The sequence below is a fragment of the Lipotes vexillifer genome, unplaced genomic scaffold, assembly GCF_000442215.2.
Source record: "Lipotes vexillifer unplaced genomic scaffold, Lipotes_vexillifer_v1.1 scaffold402, whole genome shotgun sequence".
Classification (NCBI taxonomy): Eukaryota; Metazoa; Chordata; class Mammalia; order Artiodactyla; family Lipotidae; genus Lipotes; species Lipotes vexillifer.
Window position 1 is genome coordinate 2,668,254 of NW_006798409.1, and position 13,357 is coordinate 2,681,610.

The 13,357-nt window shown below is 37.1% G+C and overlaps 1 protein-coding gene across 1 annotated transcript in view; it reads right to left on the bottom strand.

Annotated features, from left to right (window-relative positions):
* DYRK1A (dual specificity tyrosine phosphorylation regulated kinase 1A) overlaps positions 1-13,357 on the bottom strand; it is an 87,921-nt gene that overhangs the window by 31,781 nt on the left and 42,783 nt on the right. Inside the window, exons 2-3 of the mRNA XM_007470487.1 lie at positions 7,087-7,283; positions 771-890 (exon numbers count right to left, since the gene is read on the bottom strand). Coding sequence (XP_007470549.1) covers positions 771-890; positions 7,087-7,283 — 317 coding nt within the window. The remainder of the gene's footprint in view (positions 1-770; positions 891-7,086; positions 7,284-13,357) is intronic.

A 13,357-nucleotide genomic window follows, 5' to 3' on the forward strand; every position in this document is an offset into this window, starting at 1 on the left:
TCGGAAGAGGAAAGAAAGCACAGGCACGTCCACCCCTCTCCAAAAAAGTTCATTTAATAATTCATTACAGAGCTAGAGTTGGGGTTAGAAGCAAGTAACAACCAAGCCAAAGGCCTAAGACACCAGAAAAATAAGTTTTAAAAGTCAAGTTGAAAGGTGAGTAATTCAAAGGGCTGTCCATGTTTTTTATCCTACTTACTTCCACCAAAAAGGCTTTCAGATATCTTACAATGAAAAAGATACAGATAAAACAACACATATTAATTTAAAAAGAAAACTTTAAACCACATAAATATAGATAGATCATAGATAGACTAGACCAAATGCCTGTTAACTGGGCATCTCAGAGCTTCCTGACATCATGGTAAAAGTAGAAACAGATATGTAAAACTTTAAGCAAAATTCTGTAACATTTTCATACTTTTTACCTTCCTTTCCCCTGAAGTTTTGGAGACGAGATTATTATAAAAATGACAACTCAGCATATATTAAATATAACTTTATATATATTATATATATATAAAAAGAGGGGAAGTTATCCACAATTATCTTAACTTTCTGCAGTCCTTGTCAATATATCTTATTTGTTTTACACAATTATAATTTTATTATCTATAAATCACTAACTTACCAGTCTTCATGATAATCCTCAATATGACAATCCTTGGGAGTTAAAAATAATTTTAGTATGCTTAAATATGCTACAAAATAACTTTTTTCCCCTGCTCTATTGCAAAATAGATGCTGTTATAACAAATCAATAGTCTTACCTCATTAATATGCTTATATGTTTTGATCAAGTCAACAGAAAGTTTTCTCAGGGGAGCAGTAGCTGGATCACGGAAGGTTTGGGGCATCCGCCTCTGTAACATGACAATATCAGGCATCACCTTAAATAGACAGAAAAGACTAGCACTTTAACTATACTGTACTGGTATGAATTCCCTCTTCTGTAACCTGTGTATACGTATTTTAAAAAGAAAAGAAAAAAAAAAAGACATCTACGTTAGAATAGTATACATGCTCTCTTGGTCATCTCTTTCATCCGGAATCCACTGAAGACAACCACTGGAACAAATAAACGGAATTAGAAGATAATATGCCCAGTTACCAAGGCTTCACTTTTGTTCCCCAAATTCAACAAGAGGATTACAGATATACCCCTGGTCCAGGAGACATGCATGATGCTGCCCAAGAGGGCTTCTCCACCATACAATTAGCCTAAGGAAAAATTTCTTCTAAATTATTCCTAAAGCCTGACCTGGTTCAAAACAGGCAGATGAAGACTAACCCACCTTTCAGCTTCCTAACACAGGAGTTTAAGACCCAGCTGGCACCACGAAGCAAGCTGCTCGTGGAGCAGAGATGGAGCTTGGTGCTGCAGAACTGCAGCTCCTAACACCCCCAGACCCTGCCCTCTGACCAGCACCTGCCTGTAAACGAGGCTGAAATCTTCACTCACTTCCTTAACATGACTGAGTAAAACATGCCCTCCACCTTAACACATCCGACCTCACCCTCCACATTCCCTGTGCCCCCAGCCAGCAGCACTTTTCAGCACCTGACGTACTGGTATACATTTACTCATTTACTGGTTTTAGTTTTTTCTCCTTCTCCTTCCACTACAAGGAAAACTCCACATGGGGCAGGGATTCTTTTCTTCAATGTTGTATTCCCCTTGCCTAAAACATAGCAGGCATAGTGCCTGAAACACAGTAGGTATTTAATAAATATTTGTTGAATAAACAAGTGAAGCCATAATACCAATATCCCTACCTATGATTACACTAGGAGCTGACCACAAATAAGTTCCAGAGAACACCTTAAAGCTAATGAAACTTTCTTTTAAAAAACTCATTTCAACCATACTCCCACCCCAAAACTAACCCATGTCTCCTTCATCGTCCAATAAGCAGTCAGGGTTCAACTGTGAGCTTCCTCCTAGACGGGGGATAAAGCAGGAAACACAAACGTCCTCCAAACATAAATACGCCCAGGAATGCTGCAACTAGCACACTAATGATCCTGGATGGCTGCTCTCACCCCACTCCTCAAGCCTCAGCAAAGGAGTTCCCAGAGGGGCTTCTTGCAACCAACAGATCCTCAAAACCAATTAATGACATCTAGGTGCTTTCGGTCACTACCGCTAGTCATCCTTGGGCTCCTATCTAGCTCTCCTGCAGACATTTACACCAGCAAAACAACTGAGCCAGAAGCCCCTGGTGCAGCCCCTTCCAAAGACACTGTGGTCAGTCAATCTGAGGGGCAGAGAGAGAGAAGACATCATACTAAGGCCTCACAGAAATGTCTGCAGTCTTGGGAAAATTAACCAAGTTAACCCACAGTAACAAAAAAAGAAGACAGAAGGGTTGTAAGGACAGAACAGAAAAGAATCCCCATCCCTGTGGTATGAAAAGATGGTGTGATCACAGCAGTTACCTAGCTGTACTCTCTCTCCCTCTCTTTGTTCTATGAAAGAAGTGGAAATTTGAGCCAAATGTGAGGATTATAACCTGGGAATAGCAACTCGGCTCCGAGAACTGTTCCGACCCTGCACTTTCTCTTAAACCGGTATTGACATTAGTTTCTTCTAAATCTATACTCAAACTCTAAAAAGTTGTTATCTGGATGGTAAATTCACTGAATTACTGAATTAAGTTAATAATTATTACCTCTTCCCATGATCCTCTCCTTCTTAAAGTTCCAAATAAGGTTTAAGGGGAAAAAAACCTTCAATGATTGTAACTATTTGTCTGAAAATATAGTAAGACTTAATAAGATCACCTGAATTAGTTTATTAAATATATATAGTTTTATTTTTCTAAATATGAACAGGTACAGTTAGGTTCACAGAATATTTGTTTCTTATACCTATCCTTGGAGACTTAATTTAATGAATAGACAATATCAGTAATAAGCATGTCAAATACTCTTATGTGAATGAATGCTGTAAGCATTTAAGTTAAGGAAAGAGGTTTCTCTTAATGTATTTCCTTTTTTTATTTTTTAAGACCCTGACCGTTTTCAAGCAGGTAACGTACTTGGCAAGACCATTCTTGGACTATTGGAGTGTAGCCTCACTGTGAGGTTTCACGAAATCTGAACCAGTGAAATACTTGTTTACCTTTGCCACAAGGGTTGATAGAAGGTATAACTACTGCTAGAAACAACTGAATTACTTAAGTAGTTAATAATAAAATAATAATTATAGCAGCAAATATTTGCTATACACTATGCTTTGAGTATGCAGATTTTTACTCTCTCATGTAATACTCTCAACAATCTCATGAGAATAAGTAACGTAAGTTCCTGTCACTATTTTACAAATGAGAAATCTGAGTCTCTGATGTAAAGTTACTTGACCAAGGTCTTAGAGCCAGTAAATAACAGAGATGAGAACTGAGGCAGTCTCCCACCTAAGCCTATGATGTGAACCACAGCACTGGGCCAGGAGCTCCCTGTTAATTTTAGGTCTCTCGTCTATCCTCTTGGTGAATCATTTTTAGGCTATTTGTTGGACAAAATAATTGAGTCATGCATAATAAACACCAATAAAATAAACATATGCATTTATTACAATTAATTTTGTTCAAAACTGTAAATATGCTTTAACTTGCCCACTTACAATTCCACTGGTATTTCAAACATTGGAAAAAATGTGACTAGTGACTACATCTTTCCATGAGTAATTATGCTTGCTTAAAACACCAAAATCCCACAATCAAAAAAAAAAAAATTAAATGTACATAGGACATGCATGAAATTGGATATGAATGTAATTTTGCCTAACAATCTTTTTCTGCACTCAATATATGAGTGTGTGCTATGGCCTTGGCATGTCACACAATATTGCTAACCTCTTCCACAATTAGCCAAGCTGCCTAAAAGGCCAAATCAATTAGCTAATTCTAAATACATTACTTTTCTTATATTCTTCTGGCAACAGAAGTTACTATTTCAGGGGCATCTGTATATATAAACCAGATGAATTCCACCCACAAAAAACTGGCCTTTAGATCAGGCTATATTTCAGTGCTTCAAATAGTGCCTTGTGCAGGCTAGGCACTCAAAATATATGGAAAGAACAAATTAATTTCGACAAACTAAACAACTCTTCCTTCACAAACTTTCATTGTGACTTCACGATAGGCAACCGAACTTTGTTTTTCATTATTGTGGTGCCATAAGCACCAATCCAGAATTAGAAAATTAACTTGTCCAAATACACACTCAGTGACAAATCTATATACTAAGACTCAAGCCAGCCCTAAGCATTTGACACTTTGTCCACTTCCAACTTCTTATGGTCACACAGTCAGGAGAATGTAATGTAGCAAGCTCCCTCCTTCCCTTCCGCAGCCGGATAGAAGTCCCACAGTGTTCAGAGGACCCAGGGGCTCCCTGAGTCACTGCAGGTAGCCAGTCCCACCACGGCCTCCACGCCCTTGCTGAAAAGGCAAAGTTGTTGAGCTATTCTCCTGCCACCTCAGCCTTAAGGCTCCGGGAGCCAAAAAAAGTCACATCCCCAAAGCTCCTATCTCTTGACCTTTCTGTGTGATGATGACACAGATCACAAAGCCAAAAAAAAAAAAAGAAAAAAAGAAAAAGAAAAAAGAAAGAAAGAGAAAGAAAAGGAAAAAAAAAAAAAAAGGCAGTAGTTCACACCTCCTGCTTAGAGAAGTTACAAGAGCTAAAACAATCTTTTTTTTCTTGAAAAGATTCCATAGTGTTAAGTACCAGGACTTTATTTAAAAATTGTTTTCTAGTTTAATAATACCTATTCCACCCATTTTACTAATGTTTGCCTCATATTTTCATACATACAGTGGAGAATGAGAAACACCATGTCCTGCCATCCTTGCTATTTTGAGAGCTATTCGTAAAGTTGAATAGCGTATGTAACACATAGCCAGAGTACATAGCTTAAGAACCATGAAAGGTACTGTGAAAACTGTTAACAGCCCAGAGAGACTCAGCATTCTGAACATCAATCATACTTTTCTACATTTACTTTTACTGCATTTATCTTTTGAACAAAACTGTATTTAAACTCACATGAAACACACTCACACAAGAAAGATTAACTACCAGAAATAAAATGTTATCTCCTTTCAATTTACTTGTACAATAAACCTTACCTAAAAGGCACTGGATAGGATGATTATGGAAACTGAATAATGAAATTACAGAAGTTTAGAGCTTGAGAGTACTCTTCTGGAGGGTCTAGTCTAAGGTCTCAATCTTACATTCAAGGAACAGAGAGAAGGGTCCATGTGACCTGACTCAAGTCACACAACCAGATCATGAGTCAAGACCTGGAGCCCATGTCTTATGACCGGCAGACCACGCCACATCAGTGCACAGTTTCAGTGCTTTACACTTCAGTTATAAGTAAGCTTTTAATCTGACTGCCTTATTAGGTTCCAAAGTTTCTGGAGTTTGGCAGAAGTATCTGGCTGAATACTATTACTTAAAAGACAGTCTTTTTACATCATATGAATCTTTTAAAAAATTTTTACAGCTTACAATGGAAATACTAAGTAACTTATCTCTTATTTGAAAATAACCCTCAAATAAGATGTGAGTTGTACCTAAAAATAGGTACTTTGCTAACTAAATTACCTACTACAATAATACAAACATAAAATAACTTGAAAGGACTGGATTTTTTTCCTAGCCCTCCTTAGATGCCAGGTGTTACAACTGAAAAAGCACTGTATCTAAGAAGAAAGAAGCCTGGGCTGGGCCCCAGAGTCTACTGCCTACATACTTGGAGAAGTCACAAATGGGAGCCCAATCCCTTCAGCTGTAAAAACAGACTAAAAACAGACACCCTACCTGATAGGCTGCTTTTGAACAAGCGGGAAAATGAATCCAAACATACTTTGTTTCTTAAAAGTACAGTGTAAAGACTGTGCTATTACTACTTTTTGGATGTCCAGAGAATTTTCTTCTGGTACACAATTAAACACTTTCCAATTCTGACCAACTGCTCCAATTCTCAAACATACAACTTCTCCATTTACTGCATAAAACAAATTCTTATGTCCTGTCATAATTTATCTTACTATTTAACTGTGAATGTTATTCACATGCTATATAATTTTATAAATGTAAAGTCAGTTCAACTATTCACAAGATCTTATTATAATACATACAAGGGTGTCCTCAAATAATGATGTTACTTAACTGTAGCCAATAGCTCACTAAAACCAGGTATTATTGAATTAGAGAAAACACATTTCCTTCAAATAATCCAGTCTAAGAAATACTTTGAAATTTTCTAAGTTTTTGTTCATACTGAAAGACCTAAACAGTGACAAACCAAATTCCTGAGTACCTGGAAAAACAGCCATTTTCAGCACTCATCACACACAGTCTCAGTGGAGAAAGAAACTTTACCACAACTATAGCTAGTAAAAAAAAACTCCCGAAATCAAAAAATCAACATGGTGGACGCAGTTAATTCAGGAAGATATTAAAAATACACACATACACACATGCATATGTGTATGTATATCAAGAGATTTCAGCATTTATTCACTTTACACTATCCATCTTCTGGAAAATTGCTGAATCTCTAGTCTGAATATTAGAATGAGCAGCATGATTAATTTACATTTTTTTCTTTTTAATTTTAAGGAGTCTCATATTTGTTTTTACAAACATGCACTAAAGTAGTTTGTAACAGTGTGAAGTCACCTCTTTAAGTTTCCTATAATGGAATCCGACTTGTTTTCCTATAACTTATATTTTTCTACTTAACCGCCTTCCCATAAAAATAAGGTTTAAGTTTTCTATTTTAACTAATATTCTTTAGAAGTAACTTTTCCCCCATTGCAGAATGAGAGAATGTGGTTGTAAGTGTTTTTCTAATTAAAGTGAAATACATAGAAAAAAAACAACAACAAAAAAACCCAACAAACTTTTAAACGCAAACTCCTTAATATCATATTCTGTCAACCCGGAATCCCATGTGACATGTAAACTGAAAACCATTAAGGCATTATGCCTATTTACTATTTTACCATTTTAATGAGTAAATTACCATCCCAACAAATCATTTCTGATACGTCATAAACTTACCTGGTTAGTTAGAGGCTGCTGAATCTGGTCAGAATAAGATAAGGCAGAAACCTGTTGGTCACTTATGTTTGGCTGGCGACGGTCACTGTACTGATGTGAATGGGGCATCTGTCCAGCCATCTGAAGGCCAGCAGCATGGAATGAAAATGACGGTGCAAGCCGAACAGATGAAGGTTTGCATGCTGAAGTCTCTCCTCCTACGAGAAGATAATAAGTGAGGTTTAAAGGATGCATTCATATCCCAATGTTTGTATCTTTTGACTTATCTGATAGTTCTTTAAATAAGGACTTTAGGATGTTCAATAATATTAAAAATCTTTAAAACTGCAAACAAGGGTATGACACTCAACACAACTGTTGTACAATAAACGGTATAAAATATAATAGTGATTAAAATGAATATCTACACGTCTGTTTTAAGAGAAAATCTTAAGTAAATCTTTTTGTAAAGCAATGGAAACAACCTTTCATACTTATTTTTACATGAGATTTGCATCAACTGAGAACCACAAGTTGCAAAAGTAATCTCTGAATTCTTGCAAAGGGCCTGTCCAATGGATCAGCTCTTCAGAAATCAATTCAAAGGAAAACTGCCGAGATGCCGCTTTGTCAGGTGTACGGCAATCAACAGCCCTAGCATCCCCCAAACCAGGCGAAAAATGTGTCCTAATGGTGCTCACCACCAGCACAGGTAATTAAAAGCTGAGCGCACAATACATGGAAACAAATTCACAGACTGCTGTATTCCTCTGGACTCTTCTGACACAGTCCTAAGAGAGCCTAGACCAGGCAAGCTTGCCACAAAAACGAACAATTATTATCCCACAGGTAGGCTGGGACCATGGTCATGATTTTCATAGTAGAAATGGAAAATTAACATTTTGGTCCTAAAAGTATTTGGTAGCTAGCTAATAAAAGTTAATTTTTCTTTAGGAAAAGAAAAAGACTTTTCTTCTTATATTCAATCAAATCTGCAAATTTGCAATCACAGACTAAAGCCAGAAAACAAAGCACAAAACCCTGGTCAACCAACACTGGCCCAGAATACATGTGCCTGTCTTCCTGAGTAAACCAGCAAACTCTCAGCACACTGCTCAGCACCAGAGTAATTTTTCTAAAGTCAGCTTGTTTTGAAGCACACAACAGCACTGATGGCCCCAAAGTGAAGCCCACAGATTCTTAGCCAGGCTGCTGCAGCTTGAGATTTCAGCTTCACGCTTACCAGCTGTGTGGCCTTGCACACCTAATTTCCTGACAATGATAATAATATCTACCTCAAACAGCTGTGGTGAAGGTTAAGTGCTTTAGTACATGTAAAGTACTCAGAATGGCTCCGGCAATTAGTAGATGGCTTAGTATCAACTGCAATTACTGTACTGTAATGCACGGTACAGTAGATGGGAAGGAAGATGGGGCGAGTACCCTTCTGGAGCATACAATCTCTACCTGAATGTTGCACAGATTCTGCAAACTAAAGAGAACAAAGCTCAATTCCCCCCAAAAATATAAGTTCCACTTCTATATCCTACACAGCAAACGCCACTACGCCACTGTCTTCTACCCAGTCAACCAGAATCAAAGCTCTGAGAGTCACGTTGGAGTTCTTTTCCTCCACAGATGGCCTTGTGCAAATGGAAGCCCAATCTCACTGATTCTACTTCCCATAGAATGCTCAGTCTCCTCTTTTCATTTCCATTACCCCATGCCTCACTTAGATGACTAAAATAGATTCCTAATAGATCTCTCTCTCTTTACTTTGCCCATGTGCAACTCCGCATTTCTTCAATAAGATGGCTAGAGTGACCTTTCTAAGGTGCAAACCTCAAGTCTTCACCCCCTATTTAGCGTTGTTTTTAGACCTTAGCTTCTATCTCCCTCCATTACAGTGTGCAGTCCTTACTGACCCAGGGTATATGATTCATAAATATCTGCTGGATAAGTACAATGTTCCTACAATGACAGATGGATAACTTCTCTAAACATTTCATTATTCATAATTTAAAAATACATTCAGTTAATCCAATTCCATAGAGTGACTTTGTTCAGTGAAAAAAAAAATTTATCCTAAGGAAATAATAGATGATGTGCACAAAAATAGTAAGGGAAGAATGTTTATTTTGGTATTGTTTACAACAGCAAAAAATTGGAAACCTAACTGTCAAATAACTGTGTGTGTGTGTGTGTGTGTGTGTGTGTGTGTGAGTGAGAGAGAGAGAGAAATCTGCATGTTAAAAACACAAAAGACTGGGAAGGAACATAAATATAAATGTGTATGAAAAGAATTGGGGTCCTTGATCTATAATAACTCTTATAAATAAATAGTAAAAAGACTAAGGCTCTGAATGGCAAACGACTTAACCATTCTGGGTCCTAGGTTCCCTACCTATAGCAGAGGTATTATTACACTAACCCTGTTCCTTTCGGATTGTTATAAAGTTTAAACGAGATACCACAAGTTGACATGCAGGATAGAACCTGGTACGTAACATGCACTTTTTAAAAAATACAAGCTTCTGTTTCTATCATCAATGTCATTATTACATACTGTGTTTAAACTTATTTGTTATAATATATAGAAAAAAGTCATTAGTATATAGCTTAAATAATTATCATCAATTGAACCTGTGGGACAAGAAAAATAAAACTTACCATCATTCCAGAAACCCCCACCACCACTCTGACCTCTCCCAATCAATACCTAACTCCCTCATCCCCAAAAGTTACTAGTATCTTGACCTCCAAAAACAGATTAGTTTTAACTTTATATAAATGAATTTGTTTGCTTAATGTTAGGCTTATGAACTGTAGCTTGTTCATTATCATTACTTTATCCACCCTACTTTTGATTGACATGGGATTATTTCCAGTTCAGAGCTATTATGCATACTGCCACTAGGAAGATTCTTAAGTGATTTTCGGTATATACAGAGATGCTGTTCTGTTGGGTTTTTTCCAGTTTTTTGTTTAATCAATCTATTTTTTCCCTAGTAGTTTATGAAAATTCCCTGTGCTCCATTCCTTCACTGACACTTGGAACCATCAGTATTTCTAATTTCAGCCACTGCAGTAGGTGTGTACTCCACTGTGATTTTAATGTGTATTTTCCTCGTGACTATGAGCATCTTTTCATTTATCAGCCACTTGGGTATCCACTTAGGTGAAATGCCCATTCAGATTGTTTTTCAATCTTTCTATCAAGAGAATCTTTTTCTTACAAATATCTAAAGCCAAAAAACATTAGATTTTTTAACATATTTTGGATATAAGCCCCTTATTGGTTATAGACGGTTTACACTGTCACTCTCTTAATGGTATTTCTTAAATTAACTAATTTATTTATTTTTTGGCTGTGTTGGGTCTTTGTTGCTGTGCACGGGCTTTCTCTAGTTGCAGCAAGCGGGGGCTACTCTTAATTGCGGTGCACGGGCTTCTCACTGCGGTGGCTCCTCTTGTTGCAGAGCACGGGCTTCAGCAGTTGTGGCTTGCAGGCTCAGTAGTTGTGGCTCGTGGGCTCAGTAGTTGTGGCTCGTGGGCTTAGTTGCTCTGCGGCATGTGGGATCTTCCCGGATCAGGGCTCAAACCCATGTCCTCTGCATTGGCAGGTGGATTCTTAACCACTGCACGACCAGGGAAGTCCCTTAATGGTATTTTTTGACGAACACAATCTCTTAATGTTACCAACTTTTGGTTTAAAATTAGTACTTTTGGTGTCTGTTTAAGAAATCTTTCCTTTATACCAAAGTCATGAAGAAATTCTACGTTATCTTCCAGAAGTTGGGTTTTACCATTCACATCTAAAGATGGGCAGTGCTCTTGGATCTGATTTCTGCGTGTTTTCGAGAGCAATCAAGTTTCATTTCCCCCCAAAATGGACATCCAGTTAACCCAGAACCAATTATTAAAAGGAAAGTTTCCCCAATGCCCTGTAATGTCAACTTTATCAAAAATCACATACTCATACATACTTGGATCTGTTTTCGGATTCTTTATTCTCTTATGCTGGATAAAGACTTACCTAGGTTTCTTACATCTTTGTGTAAGAACCAAATATTGTCTAAATTATGATAGCTTCAGAAGTTGTAATATATAGTAAAGAATTTTTTTCTTCTACAAGAATGTTTTGGCTATCCTTAGCCCTCTCTGTGTCTATGTTTTAGAATTAGCTCATCAAATTCACCAAGACAAATAAACGCATGCTGGGATTTTGGTTGAAACTGCATTGTCTGGAACAGCGCTGTCCAACAGAAAGTTCTGCAATGATGGATTTACCTGCACTGTTCAGTAGGTCGCTACTAGCACAACTGGGCACTTGAACAGTCTTCTTTTTCCCCCTTCCCAATCTTTATTCTTCACTTTGCCTTATTCTACTTGCTGCCACCTTCAGTACAGCGGTGATTAGAGGAGGAGGTACAGGTTCTGCTGTCTCACACCCAATCTCAGAAGGAAAGCTTTCTGTATTTCTCCAGTATTGTGGTTGCTCTAGGTATTTAACTGATAACCACTATCAGGTTAACGAAGTTCCCTTCTAGCCCCAGTGTGCTAAAACCTCTTTCTCATGAACTGATGCTGAATTGTATTAAATGCTTTTTCTGAACTCCACCAAAATGACATGAGTTTTCTTATTTACTTAGTTAATGTGGTGAAATGCACTGATTGGCTTATGAATGTTAAATCAACTGTGTCATTCCTGGAATACAATTTGGTCATGATTATCCTTTTGTAGTAGATTCACTGGTGACATCATCTGGACGTGCAGCTTTCTTTGTGGGTAGGTTTTTCAATTAAATTTCTTAAATATGACTATTCAGATTTTACATTTTCCGGTGTGTCTATTTTGGTAGGCTGTATGTTTCCAATACTATGTTTACTTTGCCTAAATTTCAAATGCATCGTTATCAACTTCTTCATAATATCCTCTCTTATAAGCTTTTCAATCAATGTAGACATAAATGTAGTGACAGCCCCTTCACCCAAGATTGGTTAAAAAGTCCTTCTCTTTTCTTCTTTGTGATCAGTCTAATCAAAGGTTTATTAATTTTATTAAGTATTCCTCTTTTACTTGTATTTTCTATTTCTGTACTTATCTTATTCCATCGGGTAGCCAGAGAGGTATATTAAAAATCTCCCATTTTGGTCATGTACTGCATTACATAAATTTAAAGTTTTTATACCTTCCTGATGAATAAGACCTTTTAACATTATAAACTGCCCGTTTGGTTCCAATAATGCTTTTCACCTTGTCTGACATTAGCATGACTACACCAAGCCTACGTCTCAATCTTCACATGGTATGTCTTTTGTTCATCCTTTTACTTTCAATCTTTGTTTCCTTATATTTTAGGTTTGTTTCTTGTTAAACAGTATGTACTTGGGTTTAATTCATGTATGAATACTAATAACCTTTCTATACTTATTCCACCTGTTTTATGTTCCTTTCTTACCTTCTGCTGGATTAAACTTTATATGCCCTCCTTGCACGCAGATTATTTTTTTTAAGTTATCTTGTACATTACAATATGGATTATATATCCTTGACTCACCAAAATCTAATTACTCCTTTAATTTGTATACTATTGTTGACTTGCATATGTACACACACACACACACACACCACAAACACACGATCACAAGACAGTGACTAATCATCCAGCATGAGTAGAATCAGACTCAAGAATACATTTTGGGTGACAGATCAATAACTTTTTGATATCCAGACAGCCATGAAAGAAATACAATGAACTGGATAGCTGCTGCTTGATTATTACTGTTACAACTATCCTCCTAAAATGCCTGTTTCATTTTCTGAATCTAGATCTAGTCAATTACATGCACTAAATTCAACAAGCACTCACTGAGGGGTAACTAAGGCATTGTTTTGTGGGGGTGACAATGCCACCCACGATCTATAACAGTGAGTCTCAAACTTTAACGTGCTTACAAATCGCCTTCGAATCTTGTTAAAACTGCAGACTGACTCAGTAGATCTAGAGTAGGGCTTGAGAGTCTAACAAGCCACCAAATGATGCCAATGCTGCTTTGAATAACATCTAAAAAAATTTTAACTGCTCATCTTAAGAAAGCTATCTTCCAACTAATGCAAGTAGCAGAGAGTCCAAAAACAAGCTATATTCTGACTACACAATACACCTACGTAAGGCTTTTCCCCCCACATTTTGGGGTTTGTGGGTTGTTTTATTTTTAAAGACTAAAACACATTCCCGTCCTAAGAGTGGTATGGTAGGTGACAAAGAATCTGATTTTCCTTTAAAAT